The sequence below is a fragment of the Podarcis pityusensis genome, assembly GCF_964106645.2.
Source record: "Podarcis pityusensis genome assembly, chromosome: 4".
In the NCBI taxonomy this organism is placed as follows: Eukaryota; Metazoa; Chordata; class Lepidosauria; order Squamata; family Lacertidae; genus Podarcis; species Podarcis pityusensis.
In genome coordinates, this window is record NC_138027.1 from 85,086,779 (window position 1) to 85,106,465 (window position 19,687).

The window sequence follows — 19,687 nt, forward strand, 5'->3', positions numbered from 1 at the left end:
CTCGTTAAACACACGGTCTTACTTTTGAATATACACGATTGCTCCCTCAGTGCATATTGAATAATAGGGATGATTTAGATAAACATAGTGTTTCTGTGCTTTTAGTGAGCAAATAGTCTAAAATAATGTGTGCATTTTTTTATTTAAAAAGAGTGCTCTGTTTTTATATAAAACAATCAAGAAATATTGCCACTAAGTGTTCTGTTGGTTGCTGCTGTCAACTGATTATTTGTGATTATCTGCTGACTTAAGTTTTATGTCTCTGGAGTTAAGAATGGAAAAATAAATAAATCACAGAATGGAATTTAAGATTGCATGAAGATCTAATAGAAGCACAAACAGTGCTGCAATATGACTGTAAAATGTTTTGCATAACTTCTTGTGTGGGATTTCAGTTGTAGGAGCTTCATCACATTCATAGCTGTACTCCCAAATGTTTTCACTTGACCTTTCCGATATTAACTTCTTTTTATAAAAAAAACCCCAACCCTTTGAAGCAAAACATAACGTAAACTCCAAGTCTAAATCTTGCCAGTAACAAATGCCAAAAATGGGCTGTTTGCATCTGTGTTCTGCTCAAGAACACTATGGACTTGTTCTGATGGAACAAACTTGGAAACAATTGGGTTCTTGGATCTCTCCTAGTGATTATTGCATTTCAGTCATAATGGCAATCATATATTCTTACAAATTGCTTTGCGGCAATAAACATCTTTTGCTTATATTTTGTAGTATTCTAGTTTACAGATTTTGTAGACCTGCATCAGAATGTGTGAAATTGATATGTATGTATGTATGCATTAATTCATTCATTCATTCATTTATAAATGGTCCCATGTGTGAAATTTTATCTTAGAGTTAAAAGAAAATAGTCGTAAGTATTCTTCCCCATATGATAAAGTTGGTTACTAGTTCCAATTCTTTATCTGTGTGAAAGTTTGAAACATAGCTCAATCACAAAACTTAATTTAACTTAATTTAACCTAAAAGCAATTCTTATATTGGCTCTACATCATCCTATATCTACACATTTCATATTTGTTTTGATTGTTATATGTTTAGAGCTACACACCAAAAATTACACCGTGCCTAAAACATATGCTTATATTTAATTCTGTGAATGTGAAGCTAGAATCTCTTTTCCACTTGCCAAGAAAAAGCAATCAAAAAGGGCTTCAAAAAGTTAACAAGTTCTACAAGCTCCAGGGATTTATGTTGAACATGTTTATGCACGATACTTTTCTCCACTTCAAACAGTTACATTTGCCCAATGCTTATATATGTGTGATGACCTCAGATGACAAAAATAAATAAATAAATCCATTGCAGGTAACATGTTAATATCCTTTATTTTATTGCAGAACAACAAAGTCCGGCGTTTTGCCTTTGAGCTTAAAATGCAAGACAAGAGTAGCTATCTTCTTGCAGCAGACAGTGAAGTAGAAATGGAAGAATGGATTGCAACTCTAAATAAAATTCTCCAATTAAATTTTGAAGCTGCAATGCAAGAAAAAAGAAATGGAGACTCCCATGAGGGTAAATGCGAGTTACATTTGCTCAGTAATTTAGAAAATGTGATGCACTAAAATAAAGATTTGTAAGGATTTGTGGCTACTAAATACAATATAGTAACTACACACTTCACTTTATTCAGCCACTGCATGAAATACTTTTTCTTTGTGCAGCTGTTAGCTAACATCAACATTCTTGAAGGGATTACCCCTTCCACTAAAGCCCCAGTTGTCTTCTTGCATTTGCAGGGGTGGCAGGTTTCTTAGGTTGAACCATTTTCCCTTTAGATTTGCCAACCTTATGAAGGGAAGGAGAAGGGGTCAGGTTAAATCTGCATCTTGTTCAGAATTCAGTTTCCAAAAGTGGCCAGGCAGAAGCCTTTCAGAGGGCTGAAAGCATTAGCCCTCCCTTGTTGCTTCTCCCCAGTATCTGGTACTCAGAGTTATAATGTGAACACGGAGATTTTATCTGTCTGTGATTACTAATACCTGTTAATAAATCTATCTACCATGACTATGCCTAGTCCTTTTAAGATTTATGCTTGCCATCATCTGAAGTGGCCTTAAAGAATTATCTGAATGATTTGGAGATGACTAAACTGTGAACCATTTTATATAGGAAGTGCTTAAAGTTATCACGGTAAAAAGCAGCTGGTACATTAGATGGTACCAAGGATAGAAAAAAGTATTGAGGGAATTGCTGATTACAGCAAAAACATCTCAAGTTAGAATTTGCCTTCTCCATATTTCAAGTTAATCCTTACAACATTTTGGTTATAGCACTTTCTTAAGTCATCAGTGAATTTTTATAATTTCACTTTTTAAAATTTCCAGATGATGAGCAAAGCAAGATGGACAACTCCTCATCCAGTATAGATAGCTATTTTCCTGAAAGTGCCAAGGTAATGTTGTGCTTTTTAAAATGTTAAAGTATGGTATGTCAATAAAGGAATTACAAAATCTAATCCTAATTATGGGAGCACTGCTGACTGTGTTGCAATTTGATTTATGATACCTTCACACCATAAATGTTATTTTGCTGAATGTATATCAGACGAGTATTTTTGAAATAGTTATTTAATAGTCTCTAAATATTACAAAGAAGTTAATGTAGTTTTCCCCTCCGTTGATAACCAAAACCACCCCAACATGAAGTTGCTTTTTTGCACGTTTATACCACTTACACTGAAGAATGTAATGGGTGGACTAGTCTGTCCAGTTTAACTAAAGCAATCTATGGAGGCTCAACTGTAAGACGGATGATAGTTTCCAGTATCAGATCTGTGATTCATCAACTAAAGCCTCTGTGCTCTGCCATCTTCTTTTTTTGCTGCTTCAAATTATTCACTTATTTTTAAAAGGTAGCATTCCCTGCTCAAAAACAGATTTCTTGTTCTGTCTGGGCAGTGGAAAGACGGAGCTTTTAAGATAAGCTTCTCTGTGCCATCATGAGTGTGCCTAGATAACAATATGCTGGCCTTGAACTTCCTAAAATAAGACAAATAAAAGTTACTTATCTAACAGTGCTTGGTGATTCCAGGCACTGGGTAGCAAGATCAGTGAGAAAGAGAGGGAGTAGAGCCACATTAGTAGCATTCTTCATAGAATTGCATCTCCTTGGAGTTCCTCCTACTACAGAAAGTTGCTCCCTTCATCCAGTACCCAGTGATGCTGGATGAATTTAACAAGCATAAACTAATCATCTATCTGTGATAGATGGGACTACATTTTTTTAATTTATTGAAGTTAAGCTGGATATAAAACTTAAAGTGTGAAGAATTATAAAATTTTTACATTTTAATGCACATATACTGTGAAATAGGAAATGTTTTGGTTTATAGGCAATCATTGAGATTTGGCTCCTCCTTGAAAGTCTGAACACCTGCTTATTATATCTAATCTTGGTGCCACAAATGCAGCTTCCTGTTTCCGTGAATGCTAGAATCTATTTTGGCATCTATGTTTTTCTTGTATGTTCCCCTGCCTTCCAGGGGCTGTGTACTTTTAGTTGCTCTTTACGATCAGCTTATTTTGTTTTGTTTTGGAACCTCTCCAGAGAATTCCTGAGTGCTGTGAACTAGGCTCTAATGCTCACCATCAATCTGTTAGCTATCTTTTTCTATACAGAAACAAATTTACATTTTACATAGGCATGGAGAACCTGTAGCCGTCCAGATGTTGTTGAGCTCCAACTCCTATCCTCTTCTATTGGCCTTACACGAAGTAAAAAAATTCCTTCCTGTAGCACCTTAAAGACCAACTAAGTTAGTTCTTGGTATAAGCTTTCGTGTGCATGCACACTTCTTCAGATACACTGAAACAGAAGTTACCAGATCCTTCTATATATTGAGAAGGTGGGGAGGGGTATTACTTAGAAGGGTGGTGGGAATCGGAGATTGGCAGATAGCTGAGATGAGCCTGTTGACGACTCTTAACGACTGTAATAGGTCTTACAGGAAAAGGTAAGGGGTGAGAAGGTGAGAAATGGCTTAGTCATGTATAATGAGATAAGAATCCGATGTCTCTGTTCAGACCAGGTTTCTCCATTGTTTTAAGTTTGGTAATGAGTTGTAATTCAGCAGCTTCTCTTTCCAGTCTATTTCTGAAATTCCTTTGTAGTAAAACAGCTACTTTGAGATCTTGTATAGAATGTCCTGGGAGATTGAAGTGTTCTCCTACTGGTTTCTCTGTTTTGTGATTCTTGATGTCAGATTTATGTCCGTTTATTCTTTGGCGTAAGGTTTGGCCTGTTTGTCCAATATAGAGAGCTGAAGGACACTGTTGGCATTTGATGGCATACACAATGTTAGACGATGAGCAATTAAATAGTCCCGAGATGGTATGTGTGATGTTGTTGGGGCCAGTAATGGTGTTGTCCGGGTGTATGTGGCAGCAAAGTTGGCATCTGGGTTTATTGCAGGCTCTGGTGCCAGTGTCCGTGTTAAGTCTGGTTGTAGTATTATTGTGGGTTAGCAGTTGTTTAAGATTGGGTGGCTGTCTGTAGGCAATGAAAGGTCTTCCTCCCAGAGCTTGAGAAAGAGAACTGTCATTGTCCAGGAGAGGTTGTAGATCTCTGATGATGCGTTGAACTGTTTTAACTTGGGAGCTGTATGTGATGACTAGTGGAGTTCTGTTATTTTCTTTTTTGGGTCTGTCTTGCAGCAAGTTCTCTCTGGGTATCAGTCTGGCCCTGTTGATCTGTTGTCTAACTTCATCTGCTGGGTATTTTAGTTCTGAGAAGGTTTGCTGTAGATCTCTTAGGTGAGAGTCTCTGTCTGTAGAATTGGAACAGATGCGGCTGTAACGTAGTGCCTGGCTATATACAATGGACTGTTTGGTATGTTTGGGATGGTAGCTAGAGGCATGTAGATATGTTTGTCGGTCAGTTGGTTTACGGTATAAGGTGGTGTCTATGCGTCCATCCTGTATTTTTATAGTAGTGTCCAAAAAATGTATTTCTTGCATAGATTGATTCATTGTAAGGTTGATTGTGGGGTGAAAATCATTGAATTTCTGGTGAAAGGTGTCCAGGGTCTGTTGACCATGTGTCCAGATGATAAAAATATCGTCAATGTATCGTAGGTACAACAACTCCTAACCCACAATAATACTACAACCAGACTTAACACGGACACTGGCACCAGAGCCTGCAATAAACCCAGATGCCAACTTTGCTGCCACATACACCCGGACAACACCATTACTGGCCCCAACAACATCACACATACCATCTCGGGACTATTTAATTGCTCATCGTCTAACATTGTGTATGCCATCAAATGCCAACAGTGTCCTTCAGCTCTCTATATTGGACAAACAGGCCAAACCTTACGCCAAAGAATAAACGGACATAAATCTGACATCAAGAATCACAAAACAGAGAAACCAGTAGGAGAACACTTCAATCTCCCAGGACATTCTATACAAGATCTCAAAGTAGCTGTTTTACTACAAAGGAATTTCAGAAATAGACTGGAAAGAGAAGCTGCTGAATTACAACTCATTACCAAACTTAAAACAATGGAGAAACCTGGTCTGAACAGAGACATCGGATTCTTATCTCATTATACATGACTAAGCCATTTCTCACCTTCTCACCCCTTACCTTTTCCTGTAAGACCTATTACAGTCGTTAAGAGTCGTCAACAGGCTCATCTCAGCTATCTGCCAATCTCCGATTCCCACCACCCTTCTAAGTAATACCCCTCCCCACCTTCTCAATATATAGAAGGATCTGGTAACTTCTGTTTCAGTGTATCTGAAGAAGTGTGCATGCACACGAAAGCTTATACCAAGAACTAACTTAGTTGGTCTTTAAGGTGCTACAGGAAGGAATTTTTTTACTTCGACTATGGCAGACCAACACGGCTACCCATCTGTAACTGGAACCATGGAAGGCACCACATTGAGCCGCATGAAATGGAAGTCCATCAACCTCACCAAGAAACTTGCACAGGTACAGACTGATATCTTCTTTCTTACTAAATGCAAGAACCTGGACATTATACCCAAGGGTCTTAGAATTAAGAACCCTCTACAATCCACGTATCCCACTGAATATGCAAGAAAACTATGCAACACTTTCTCTAAGAAGCTGCTCAAACATCTGATCAGCGTTCTCTACTCTAAACAGAAGCTAATAAAGGAGGAACTCCTTGTATTAGACAACTCTATCAGGAACCACCAAGCTTGGCAAGGGTTCCAAAAGGAAAAACAAAATATTTACCACTCTCAACTGGAGCTACTGAAGAAACAGAAAAACAAGAAACTCTCTAACCTTTCCAACCTACAGGCTACTAATCAAAACAAGATCAACAATATTGTCAATCTCTCACAGCAAGCACTCAGCCCAGCCGAGGAATCAGTCCTTTCACGTGGACTGTCATTCTGCCCTGCCAAATCCCCACACATGATCCAGTTCTACGGGGACTTGGAAGCATTTTTCCGCCGTTTACGCCTGAAGGAGTATTTTCAACACACACAACAACAAGACAAATCAGAACAAACAACAACTTCACAACACAACACCTCTCAACCCACTGGAGAACAACAACCACCCTCCCAACAGAACACTGACCACCAACTACCACTGAAAAAGTGTTACACAAAAAGGGACTCCACATGGACCCCTCCTGATGGACGCAATACCACACTGGACTTGTACATTGACTGCTTCCGCCACAGAATCCAAACAGATGTAACCAGAAAACACCATCGCTTACAACAAAATCTAAACCATGCTGAAAGGAGAGCCATAGATAATCTCAGAAACAACCCAAACATTATAATTAAAGAAGCAGACAAAGGGGGAGCTGTCGTCATCATGAACAAAACTGACTACATTCAGGAGGCTCGCAGACAACTTTCCAATACCGCCTTTTACACAAAATTGGACTCAGACCCCACACAAGAATACAAGAAAGAACTGAACAAGATTGTTAAGGAGCTACCCCCACACATCCAAGAACAGATCTTCACCAACACACCAACAGAACCTCGACCAGGAACTTTCTATCTTCTACCTAAAATACACAAACCAGGAAATCCAGGACGCCCCATCATTTCAGGTATTGGCACTATTACAGTGGGTGTCTCCGGTTATATGGACTCTGTTCTGAAACCATATGCCATCAGTGCTCCCAGCTATGTACGTGACACCACAGATTTTCTGAGGAAAATACAATCTTTAAATAATCTTCCCAACAATACTATACTAGCTACTATGGACGTGGAATCTCTGTATACCAACATCCCACACAATGATGGTTTACAAGCTATAAGGAACACCATTTCAGATAAAACCACAGCGGACCTTGCCACCAAACTCTGCCAATTTGTCCTTACCCACAACAACTTCAAATTCGGTGATGACCTGTTCCTTCAGATCAACGGCACAGCAATGGGCACCCGCATGGCCCCACAGTATGCCAACATCTTCATGGCAGATTTAGAACAACGTTTCCTAAACTCCTACCCACTCAAACCTCTCTTGTACCTACGATACATTGACGATATTTTTATCATCTGGACACATGGTCAACAGACCCTGGACACCTTTCACCAGAAATTCAATGATTTTCACCCCACAATCAACCTTACAATGAATCAATCTATGCAAGAAATACATTTTTTGGACACTACTATAAAAATACAGGATGGACGCATAGACACCACCTTATACCGTAAACCAACTGACCGACAAACATATCTACATGCCTCTAGCTACCATCCCAAACATACCAAACAGTCCATTGTATATAGCCAGGCACTACGTTACAGCCGCATCTGTTCCAATTCTACAGACAGAGACTCTCACCTAAGAGATCTACAGCAAACCTTCTCAGAACTAAAATACCCAGCAGATGAAGTTAGACAACAGATCAACAGAGCCAGACTGATACCCAGAGAGAACTTGCTGCAAGACAGACCCAAAAAAGAAAATAACAGAACTCCACTAGTCATCACATACAGCTCCCAAGTTAAAACAGTTCAACGCATCATCAGAGATCTACAACCTCTCCTGGACAATGACAGTTCTCTTTCTCAAGCTCTGGGAGGAAGACCTTTCATTGCCTACAGACAGCCACCCAATCTTAAACAACTCCTAACCCACAATAATACTACAACCAGACTTAACACGGACACTGGCACCAGAGCCTGCAATAAACCCAGATGCCAACTTTGCTGCCACATACACCCGGACAACACCATTACTGGCCCCAACAACATCACACATACCATCTCGGGACTATTTAATTGCTCATCGTCTAACATTGTGTATGCCATCAAATGCCAACAGTGTCCTTCAGCTCTCTATATTGGACAAACAGGCCAAACCTTACGCCAAAGAATAAACGGACATAAATCTGACATCAAGAATCACAAAACAGAGAAACCAGTAGGAGAACACTTCAATCTCCCAGGACATTCTATACAAGATCTCAAAGTAGCTGTTTTACTACAAAGGAATTTCAGAAATAGACTGGAAAGAGAAGCTGCTGAATTACAACTCATTACCAAACTTAAAACAATGGAGAAACCTGGTCTGAACAGAGACATCGGATTCTTATCTCATTATACATGACTAAGCCATTTCTCACCTTCTCACCCCTTACCTTTTCCTGTAAGACCTATTACAGTCGTTAAGAGTCGTCAACAGGCTCATCTCAGCTATCTGCCAATCTCCGATTCCCACCACCCTTCTAAGTAATACCCCTCCCCACCTTCTCAATATATAGAAGGATCTGGTAACTTCTGTTTCAGTGTATCTGAAGAAGTGTGCATGCACACGAAAGCTTATACCAAGAACTAACTTAGTTGGTCTTTAAGGTGCTACAGGAAGGAATTTTTTTACTTCGACTATGGCAGACCAACATGGCTACCCATCTGTTATTGGCCTTACAGAGGATTTAATGGAGTCCAATAGCATTTGGAGAGCATGTACAGGTGTCCCATCCATGTCTTAAGCATTCTCAAAAGTGACACAATGTGTGCCCTATATATTTTGGATGCTTTCTTGTTTTGCTTGGTTTTTAATAAACGTTGTAGCAGAATTTCCAATTGTAATATGCTACTTATCATACATTATTCTCTTAATTTTTACAAAGTATCATTGCAGAGGTTTTGTTTTGTTTTGCAGAGTTCACTGTGCCATCCTAATTCTTAGTGTAGTGCCAAAATCTCCTGTCACAGTCATCGTCTTTAGTTTCGAACCAAAATAATTCTAGACAGGATGTATGTTGGTCAGGAAGGTTGTGTTTTAGTACAAAAATAACTGAAAAGTAGTTCTTGCAAAAATAAACTTTATTCCTGGAGAACTGTGCAGAACTGAATATGTTGCCAAATGTGAAAGTTTGCCCCATTGTTACACTATAAACTTTGTCTCAATGACTTAATACTTCCTCTTCATTTTATTAGTTTTTCTTCTCATAAGAACAGGCACTGCACTATTTCCTTAACCTTGGCACTTGTTACAGTGATTCCTTTTCAACTTTTTGTTTTTCAACTGCTCACACTCTTGATATACCTGATATACCTTTCCATACTTTGCAATGTAAGCAAATATGTATGCTTCAGGGTTACAAAATCTCTGAGGATGTACTTTTGGAAGCACCCACTTGGATTGTGTCTGGGTAATAATTAGAATAGTAATAATAATAATAATTTATTTATACCCTGGCCACTTTGGGTGGCTTCCGACAAAATACTAAAACTACAAACATCAAGCATTAAATACTTCCCTAAACAGGGCTGCCTTCAGATGTCTTCTAAAAGTCAGGTAGTTGTTTATTTCCTTGACATCTGATGGGAGGGCGTTCCACAGGGCGGGTGCCACTACCGAGAAAGCCCTCTGCCTGGTTCCCCAGGGAGGGCATTCCCCGTGGCATACCCTAAAGCTTTGGAACTCCCTCCCCACAGAGGTGCATATGACACCTTCATTATACAGCTTCCAGTGAATGCTGAAGATGCACCTCTTTACTCTGGTTTTTGACACTTGAGATGTACATTTTTAGGATCCACTTTGCTTCTGTTGTTTACGTTGTTTTAATCTGTTATATTTGTGAGAACTCTGTGAAATGGTACCAATTATTCACTTCTCTCTAGAAATATTCCATAAGTAAACTATTGTTTATTGCAAAGAAAAATCGTAACATACGTTTACAGTTAAAGAAACAACCTTTTGTGTTTGTAGTAAAAATCCTGTTTTAAAATATTAACTTAATATTTTGCAGAGTTCCAGAGATTCTGAAATCAAATTCAAAAGTGAAAGCAGAGTGAAACTCTTTGCATTGGATCCAGATGCACAGGTTAGATAATTTGGTAGGAAAATTGAAAATTTTAAAGAAATAATTATTCTTTTTTGACAAGTGAGACATTGCTTTCTCTCTTCTATTTATTTTAAAGAAACTTGACTTCTCTGGTATTGAGCCAGAAGTAAAACCATTTGAAGAGAAGTTTGGGAAGAAGATTCTGGTGAAGTGCAATGATTTATCTTTCAATTTGCAAAGCTGTGTGGCTGAAAATGAGGAAGGACCAACAACAAATGTAAATACTTCTGAGAGTTCTCAAGTCTCTTGATGTTGGAATGATGAATCAATATCATGCCTAAATCCCCCCCTTCAGTTACCCCCTTGATATATTAATGGATGTTTAGAGAAAACAAAACAATGAGGGACATAACTGCAACTGTAGATGTTTGTCAAGATTTTTATGAACCAGCCCAGAAGCAGGATGAGTGGCTATTGCCAGCAGAAAGAGAGAAAACAGGAAAGGCATAAGTTGTGCAGAACTTCATGAGTAATTGTTAGTTGTTGATTACATAGCAAACATTGTAGTGTCATATTATAGTGTGTGGATTTTTGTTGTTGAATAAAATACATTTTCCTAAAAGAGAGCCTAAAATCTTTACATATTCAGTGGTATAAGGTATTTGGCTCTCTAAATTATAGAGGTTCTAAAATACAATTCCAACACATTGAATTTATAAAGTAAAAGTCACTGTATAATATAATAACTGCTCTTTCTATGCGCCAATTATCAAGTACCCATTATTTCTTTGCCTGATGGCCATGTTTACTGTTCATTGTTTTTTTTAAATGCCCAGGTAGAGCCATTTTTCATAACGCTGTCACTTTTTGATATAAAAGAGAACCGGAAGATTTCATCAGATTTCCATGTGGATTTGAATCATAGCACAGTGAGGAATATGCTAGGTAGTGCATCTCAACAGGTATTAAATGACAGCAGTGATTGCTTACATCGGATTCAAGATATTATTCCAGAGATAATGTTACAATATCCCAAACAGGTAAGGAATAAAGAAGTCACTATTTCCCCTTCTTTGCAAAATAAAGGCCTCTATTTTCATTTCAGTGTCAATAAACCAAGCATTTATTTTCAGGGAATATTCTCAGTGACGTGTCCACATCCTGATATATTTCTAGTGGCCAGAATAGAGAAAGTCCTGCAAGGGAGCATTACCCACTGTGCTGAACCATATATGAAAAGTTCTGATTCTTCTAAGGTATACTCTTGACTGTTTGACATCCCATTTGTAAGTCTCAGTTTGTTTGCAATGCCATATACACTGGAGTATTAAAATGTAGTATATATATTCAAGGCAAATGAACTTTTCAGGGTCAAAGATCAGATCAGATTCTGAATCCTTTGTTAAACATGAAAGTTCAAAATGTGGTGCAATATCTCCCTTGAATGTTATGGCTCAGTGCAGACATCACAAACCAGCTGTGGTTTGGAGATACACTAGGGGCTTTCAGGTTCTGTTCCTTCTCCCTCTTTTCTCCCCGCTTTCTTGAAAGTTCAGTCTTTCACTTCCTGGCTTTTTCTAACTGTAATTTGCTATGACATCAGAGCTGGAGAAGGGACGCGGGTGGCGCTGTGGGTTAAACCACAGAGCCTAGGACTTGCCGATCAGAAGGTTGGTGGATCGAATCCCCGTGACGGGGTGAGCTCCTGTTGCTCGGTCCCTGCTCCTGCCAACCTAGCAGTTCGAAAGCACGTCAAAGTGCAAGTAGATAAATAGGTACCTCTCCAGCGGGAAGGTAAACGGCGTTTCTGTGTGCTGCTCTTGTTCGTCAGAAGCGGCTTAGTCATGCTGGCCACATGACCCAGAAGCTGTACGCCGGCTCCCTCGGCCAATAAAGCGAGACGAGCACCACAACCTCAGAGTCGGTCATGACTGTGGTCAGGGGTCCCTTTACCTTTACCAGAGCTGGAGAACTTGTTAGTGCCTTGCTTTCAAGCCATCATTTGCTGACCCACTTCAAACCTGCCATAGTCAAAGGCACTAACATAACAAAAGTAGTCATAAACAAGAAATAAATCATTAACAAATACACAACCAAGCCAAACAATTTCCAAATAAATCACAAGATCTAAAATAAAGATACAAAAAACTAAGCGGCAACCCCCAACACCACCACCAAACAACACCCCAACTCAATAATCTGTTCAGCAGCCCCAGCTTTTGTAGCTGAAATCAGTCCGGGCCATGCAGAACTTGAGCTGAGGTTCATGGTTGCCTTGAGCACACATACAAAATTTCACTCTGATGCCCCTAGCTCAATTCAGACATTATAAACCTGGTCCTCCAAATCATATTTGGAAACTTAAGAACATACCACTGGCTCCTTACCATTTGTGTGTAGGATTCCTCTTCCCCTTTGATTTTTTCTACCTATAGTTTGTTATGTTGTACTTATGTATTTTTTGTGTTGTACGCTGCTTTGAGCATGGTTGGAACTGTGGAAAGGCAGAATACAAATAATACCATGGATACATGCATTTTAATAATCAAGTAAAGTAACAGAAACGGGAAAAGGAAGAAGGGAACCCAGGTACTGTTGGGATACTGCCAGGGAGATAAAGTCCATCAAGGCCCCTAAGCCGTCTGCCGGACGATCCATCGACCTCCCGTAGGCACGCAGCGACATGAGTTTCTAGAAAATATCTTGCCACATTCTAGAGCTCATGCACGCTCTATCAGCAGATAATGCACAGCCAAAAGTTGCAGTCAGGAGAGCATTATTTACAAGTTTATTCAGCGTTGATCAGAACACAGAAAAACATGACTGCCTGCTTTTTTAGTGTCTGCGACACAGAGAGAGAAAACGAAAGCAACAGAAAAACATAAACATCCTGTGAACAGGAAATACGCAGACTCTGACTCACAAAGCCTGCTCCCTTTTAAGGTGGAACGGAAATATCCTAACATCCTCCCCCTTTCCGTGTAACCTGTAGTACCTGTGGTTCAACCCAATTGCAACCTTTGTACGTAAACATTAAGTTGTTCTCTGTTAACAACCTTAGACAACAGATCAGCAGGAATTTCATTTCCTGGCATGTAGGACACCTGAATGAGTCCTTTCTGAATACACTCTCTTGCACGATGTAGCTTAATCTGCAAGTACTTGGTCCTTTGCTTGCAACTCTCCGAGTTCAGCAAAGCCAAACAGGATCTATTGTCTTGATACACTTGTACAGGACATTTCACAGAAACTCTGATGTCCTTAAACAGTTGCACCAACCATTCACAATCCATGAGTGAAAATGACAGAGCATTGAGTTCTGCTTCACAGGAACTTAGGCTCACTGTCGTCTGCTTTTTGCACAACCAGTCAAACAGGCAGTGAGAATAATTATAACACATATAGATGTGTATGTGTCTTGTGCCATACTGTGTCTTGGCTACTATTGTGAGTAATAGTGTTAAGAACCTAAAATCTTCACCAGTACCTTCCAATCCAAAATTCCCAGTCTGGGAAAGAGATCCTTCTTGTGGTCTTGTCAAGAAGAATACAGTGGTACCTCTGGTTATGAACTTAATTCGTTCCGGAGGTCCGTTCTTAACCTGAGGCGCGCTTTCGCTAATGGGGCCTCCCGCTGCCGCCACCGCACGGTTTCCGTTCTCATCCTGGGGAAGAGTTCTTAACCTGAGGTACTACTTCCGGGTTAGCAGAGTCTGTAACCCGAGGTACCACTGTATCATGAAGGATGAGTCTTTGAGATAAGTCATTATCAGTGGAAGTGAGGTTAAATAAATAAACCAAATGTTATTTGATGAAAAACTTATGTATTTCTATTATCATTTACAGGTTGCTCAAAAAGTTCTGAAAAATGCAAAGCAGGCATGTCAGCGGCTAGGACAGTACAGAATGCCATTCGCATGGGCAGCTAGGTAAAGACTGGGGCTTCTTTTCTTCTAAGTGTATTAATTTGTGTGCCTTTTTATTTTAGTCAAAACTCAATTTAGTATTTGGGACAGAATTCCTTGCATTTAGTGGGCAAGGCTAAAGTCACTCTCAACCTTATTGTATTTAAATCACAGGACTTGGGAAAAACCAGATACTATTTTAGAAAAATACATTGTGTAGGTTAGGAGTTCCCAAACTGTGCTCTGTTAACCACCAGTGGTCTGTGAGCTTTATTTAGGTGGTCTGTGGTGTTTCTGTGGATTTGTGGCTGAGAACACAAATTCACTGTATTAAATATTCATGGTGATCTTTAATTGTGTTTTTATTGCTTCTTGTTGTATTTTATTTCATTACAATCTGCATTCTACAGCATTCAAATTATAATCAATAAAATGCAATATATAAGAAATAAAAGAAGCACTAAAAGTACAATTTTTAAAAATCATGTTGCTTCTTGCTCATTGCATTACAGTTGCTGCAACATGCAGAAAAATCATTAAGTAGTCTGCCAAGACCCTCAGCAATTTTCTAATGCTCCACAGGGAAAAATGTTTGGAAACCACTGGTGTAGGTAGTAATATGTATTGTTACACAATAAATTTTGGCTTCTTTTCTTGTGAGCATTTATGCATATTTCAGTGGATCAGAGTTTGCCAATCTAATTTCAGGATATGAAGTGTTCACTTTTACTTTTTTCCCTGTTTCATTTTGTAATGAGATTCTTATATAAGAGTTCATGTTTCAGGACACTGTTTAAGGATGCATCTGGGACACTAGACAAAAATGCACGATTTTCAGCACTCTACAAACAAGACAGTAACAAGCTCTCAAATGAAGACATGCTTAAATTGTTAGCTGATTTCAAAAAGTGAGTACTGTACATATTTATTATTTAGAATATTTACATCCTGCATTATTGTCCTTAAGGGCTCTTAAAGCAGCACCTGTCACCTTTGTTATATATCTTTAGGCGCCAGGTAGAAACATTCCTCTTCTCCCAAGCCTTTGGCTAATTAAACAATCTATGGCCTTTTAAACTATGGGGTATTGTTTTTGTTTGCTACTATGTTGTGTGTTTTTTTGTGGTTTTATATTGTCAATTATTAAATTTCTATACAGGGCGGTATAGAAATTTAATAATAATAATGTGGCTAAGACTAATTCAAACAAATAAAGTAATATCTCTTGAACTGAGTCTGCAGCAAGCTTCTTTCCATAAAGAAAACAATCTGAGTATGAGTGGAAGTGCTTTCTACTCATGCAAGTACAACTTCAGAGCCAAATCTGTTTTCACATACTGTACATTTGTCAAGTGCTTGCTGTTTATTATGGAGGGTGGAGGCACCAAAGAAGGCCTTATTGGGTGCCATCATACCAAAGGCTCTGGGTTGGCCTCTCTTGTTTTAAGGTTTCCGTTAAATGGGTGCTGTGGAAGAATGAATTTTTTTTTACAAACAGATTATAGGTGAAAAGTCTGGACTGGAGACAGTGGTCAGTACAGCTGTTCTTGTCATAAGGCTAAAAAAGTCAAGTCTGTGAGGGTCAAGTCGTCAAGGGAAGTTGCTAAATTGGGCTTGATGTGGTTTCAGTGAAAAGCTGCACAAATTTAGGAGATATAAGTATTGCCAAGGAATGTAGTGTTTACCTATCTCTCTGGAAAAAGACTTTGTCATGCTTTCCAAGCCTTTTGGGGTGTTTCCTTTCCTATTTGAGTTCTGCTGTATTATCCATCCGAGTGATTTTTCTGTTGAGTCACTTTGTTTTTTCCTTCTTCCATAGACCTGAAAAGATGGCCAAGCTACCCGTTATTTTAGGAAATCTAGACATAACAATTGATAATATTTCTCCAGACATCCCAAGTAAGTATAGAAAAGTACTTTTAAATAGCTGAGAAGCATTTTTTCTTCAATTTTTTTATTGGTTTTTAATATATTTTCAGATTTTGTTAGCTCATCATACATTCCCATGAAACAGTTTGAAAACAGTACCAAGACAGTAGTAACGTTTGAAGTAGAGGAGTTTGTTCCCTGTATACCAAAACACACTCAGCCTTTCACCATCTACAACAATCACCTTTATGTTTATCCAAAGCACTTGAAATATGACAGTCAAAAGTCATTTGCAAAGGTGAGTTAATGGGCCACTAATAACATTCAGATTCAAGACCAAATTGAATCTGAATTGAATTTGGTGTTCTTTCTTGGAAGTTTTTGTTGCTTATCTGGCACTTCTTAGGAAAAACAAAAATCTCTGTATGTGCTCTTTTTAGGCAAGAAATATTGCAGTTTGCATTGAATTCAAGGATTCAGATGATGAAGATTCCATACCTCTAAAGGTTTGTTGATCTGACTTACAGATATTTATTCAAAAACTCACTGCTTATTATTCTGTGCAGGTAAGGTGTCCTCAAGTAGGAACTCAACCTCCCCCTAGTAGTTGAAGGCAGGAATTAGTTTGCTTCAGAATATGTTTATGGCCTTTTCAATTAGATTGAGTAACATTTCCTTTAGTAGGGCTTTTTTGTACTTGTAGACAAGTATTGAGCAGGCTTCCTCAACCTCGGCCCTCCAGATGTTTTGAGACTACAATTCCCATCATCCCTGGCCACTGGTCCTGCTAGCCAGGGATCATGGGAGTTGTAGGCCAAAAACATCTGGAGGGCTGAGGTTGAGGAAGCCTGGTATTGAGTATGTGATCCTTCTGATGATTTCAGTGAAAAAAGAGAGTACTGATTATTCAGACATGCTTTTCTCAGTAAAGTAATATGAAGAGTATGCTTTAATCACAGCTGCTACCTAATTTTGGTTTATGTGTCCCTTACATTTGAATATAGTTTCTAGGTGATGCAGTGCCATCACATATATATGTGAATTTATAGAATAACTTAGGCAAAAAGACAGGTTCCTGCCCCCAGGCGCTTATGGTCTAAAATTGTAGACATCAGTCTAGTTGCATAAAACAACTATAGTTCTTGTGTAGTTGTCATACATTGAGTGGGAGCATTGGTTTATCTAGGCCCAGGACTATATACTTTGACTAAAATCAGTTCTCTAAGGCAGGGGTGGGGAACTTTGGGAGCAGGGGGCAATGAACTTCAGTATGCCCCTCAGGACTCTTCCCTACATATCCTCAGGCCTTCTCTGCATCCTCCTCATATACTTTTGCTTGGTTGGAATGTGACCTTGAAACATGATAACACTTCTTGTTTACCTAATGGAGATTGGTTGTGTGTGTGTGTGTGTGTGAGAGAGAGAGAGAGAGAGAGAGAGAGAGAGAGAGAGAGAGAGACTTTTGTATGGCTGGAATGTGGCCCAGTTAATCAGGTAATCCCATAGGCAGACCCTGGAGACTTTCCCAAGAGGGAATGTGACTCTTGGCTGAGAAAGTTTCTCCTGCTATATAAGGTATCAGGCGGATAAATTTCCCAGCCCTGCTACCTGAGATCCTTTCACTAGGCTGTATTTTGGCATGTTGCTGCAAGTGTTGTGTTTACGTAATGTTATTGGAAGTTCTCTTTGGATTTTTCAACAGCACATCAAAAAATGTTTCATTCATGTTCTTGACCTAAAATACAATGGAATAAGTCTTTCTTTTGTTATTTGATTTTTAGTGCATCTATGGCAGACCCGGTGGATCAGTATTTACAAGACAAGCATTTGCTACAGTTCTGCATCATCACCAAAACCCAGAGTTTTATGATGAGGTAACCCGTTATATACTTGCCAGTTTCCAAAAACATAGTGAGATGAGAGTGGAACTGGTTCCTTGAATTAGAGTGCAACTGTCTTAATCAGTTTATCAGGTAGCCGTAGGCAAGCTAGCATCTGTCTGCCTCAGTTTCCATCTTACAGTCCTGTTGTAAGCATACCTAGAATAATGCATGTTAAGCGCTTTGAGTGTTTAGGAAAGTATAGTAAAATAGTAACTAGTAATAAATAAGTGGTGTATCTGAACGGTTTCTTGACTACTTTGGAGAAATTGCTTGCTGCCTTAAATGACAGTCCTGTCAGAAGCCCTGGATGATCTCTGGAACAGAAAAATGAACAGAGAAACATATTGGAAGGTAGTAGGATGAGATGGTATAATTTCTCTCAGATTACCTCTCTTATCTACAAAAACCAGAGCTCTATAGTTTTCTGAAGAATTGGGGGTGGGGACAGGATACAGCTCATTTTAGGAATTATTCTATGGATGTATGAGTGGAAAAGAGATCTTACTTGCTTATCACCATTACATAAATTCCACGTTGACTTGTGACGCTTTTCTGCATACTAAGGGGGTTAGTATATCTAAATCGTTTAGGAGAAGAAGAGGAACCCTTTGTGGTCTGTTATGAATAGTTTGTGGAAAACTTTACTGATAAAACAGCTAGAATCCATTTTGATTTTGACTTCTCATTTAAAGAAGGTCACTGATTGTGCCCATGGTATCTGCTTGAGGTTTGAAGCCTATTGTAGCTGCTGAAAGCTGCCAGAGGAGGTCTGTTCACTTGGGTAGCAAAGTTAATGCCTATCGTGAAGAGTATAGTACCATCAATTCTGAAAAATGCTATAGAGAGACCTCTGCTGAAAATGTGTTGTATCCTGCACTTTTGACAATCCTAAACAAGTCTTTAATCTGCCATTTTTGAGGTTTGTGTTGCACCTGCAACCACTGGGAGAAATCATCTAGAGATTTAACGTTGCATGTCCCTCTCCTTTCCCTGCATGTTTCCTAAATCTACCCCAGGGGTTCCCCTAACTATCCAGAGCAAATTTAGGGTGTGCAATAAAAGCCACTACATTAGTGTAACTGTTGAATGATGTCCAATTTTTTAAAAAAGGAATTTTATTGGGTTTTTTTTCGTTATTGTGAGCATCTTTTTGAGCCCTTTTTAGAGCCAAAAATCAAGGTGAAATCTATGCACACATTAAAAACGTTCTGAAAATGCTTTTTTTTAAAAGCGTTTTTAAAAATACATTGAATTTTCCTTAAGGCTCACCATCGCCATCTAGTGCCACATTGTATATTGCACACTTAAAACGTTTTATTTGCAGCTGTATAGCTGAGTCCCAAGGTAAATAGGTCTCAAAACTGCCTCAGCGATACATATGGAAAAACATTGTCATTGATACGTCTCATGTTAAAATTCTTCTACACATACGAAGCTACAAGTCTGTTGGGTATAATTGTTCTAGTTCAGCCTTGTTGCATATTTAAACTCATATATTCACTTTTGTAACTTAATTAGAACTTTTAAGGGTAGCACTTTACTAATGTATTTTAATACTGTACACTTAAGATTATATTAAGCTAAAATTATGCAAGCTAGTCAAAATCTGTATATGCTACCCATTCCATTTTAGATAGCCCCCACCTAATTCATTTGATCATGCAGTGCACTCCACTATATTGGAGGGAAAGTTCCCTGTGTGTATTTCTTTGCATGATTACAGCTGCCACCTCCATTGAAATGATTCTAGA

The 19,687-nt window shown here is 38.8% G+C and overlaps 1 protein-coding gene across 15 annotated transcripts in view; it reads left to right on the forward strand.

The window, feature by feature from the left end:
* Positions 1 to 19,687, forward strand: part of DOCK9 (dedicator of cytokinesis 9) — a 103,047-nt gene that overhangs the window by 41,358 nt on the left and 42,002 nt on the right. For all 15 annotated transcript variants that reach the window (XM_081002875.1, XM_081002868.1, XM_081002879.1 and 12 more), the window contains exons 8-19: positions 1,362 to 1,536; positions 2,346 to 2,413; positions 10,244 to 10,318; positions 10,416 to 10,556; positions 11,116 to 11,319; positions 11,413 to 11,535; positions 14,126 to 14,208; positions 14,970 to 15,092; positions 16,004 to 16,083; positions 16,164 to 16,351; positions 16,494 to 16,559; positions 17,835 to 17,927. In XM_081002875.1, the coding sequence (XP_080859001.1) occupies positions 1,362 to 1,536; positions 2,346 to 2,413; positions 10,244 to 10,318; positions 10,416 to 10,556; positions 11,116 to 11,319; positions 11,413 to 11,535; positions 14,126 to 14,208; positions 14,970 to 15,092; positions 16,004 to 16,083; positions 16,164 to 16,351; positions 16,494 to 16,559; positions 17,835 to 17,927 (1,419 nt within the window). The remainder of the gene's footprint in view (positions 1 to 1,361; positions 1,537 to 2,345; positions 2,414 to 10,243; positions 10,319 to 10,415; positions 10,557 to 11,115; positions 11,320 to 11,412; positions 11,536 to 14,125; positions 14,209 to 14,969; positions 15,093 to 16,003; positions 16,084 to 16,163; positions 16,352 to 16,493; positions 16,560 to 17,834; positions 17,928 to 19,687) is intronic.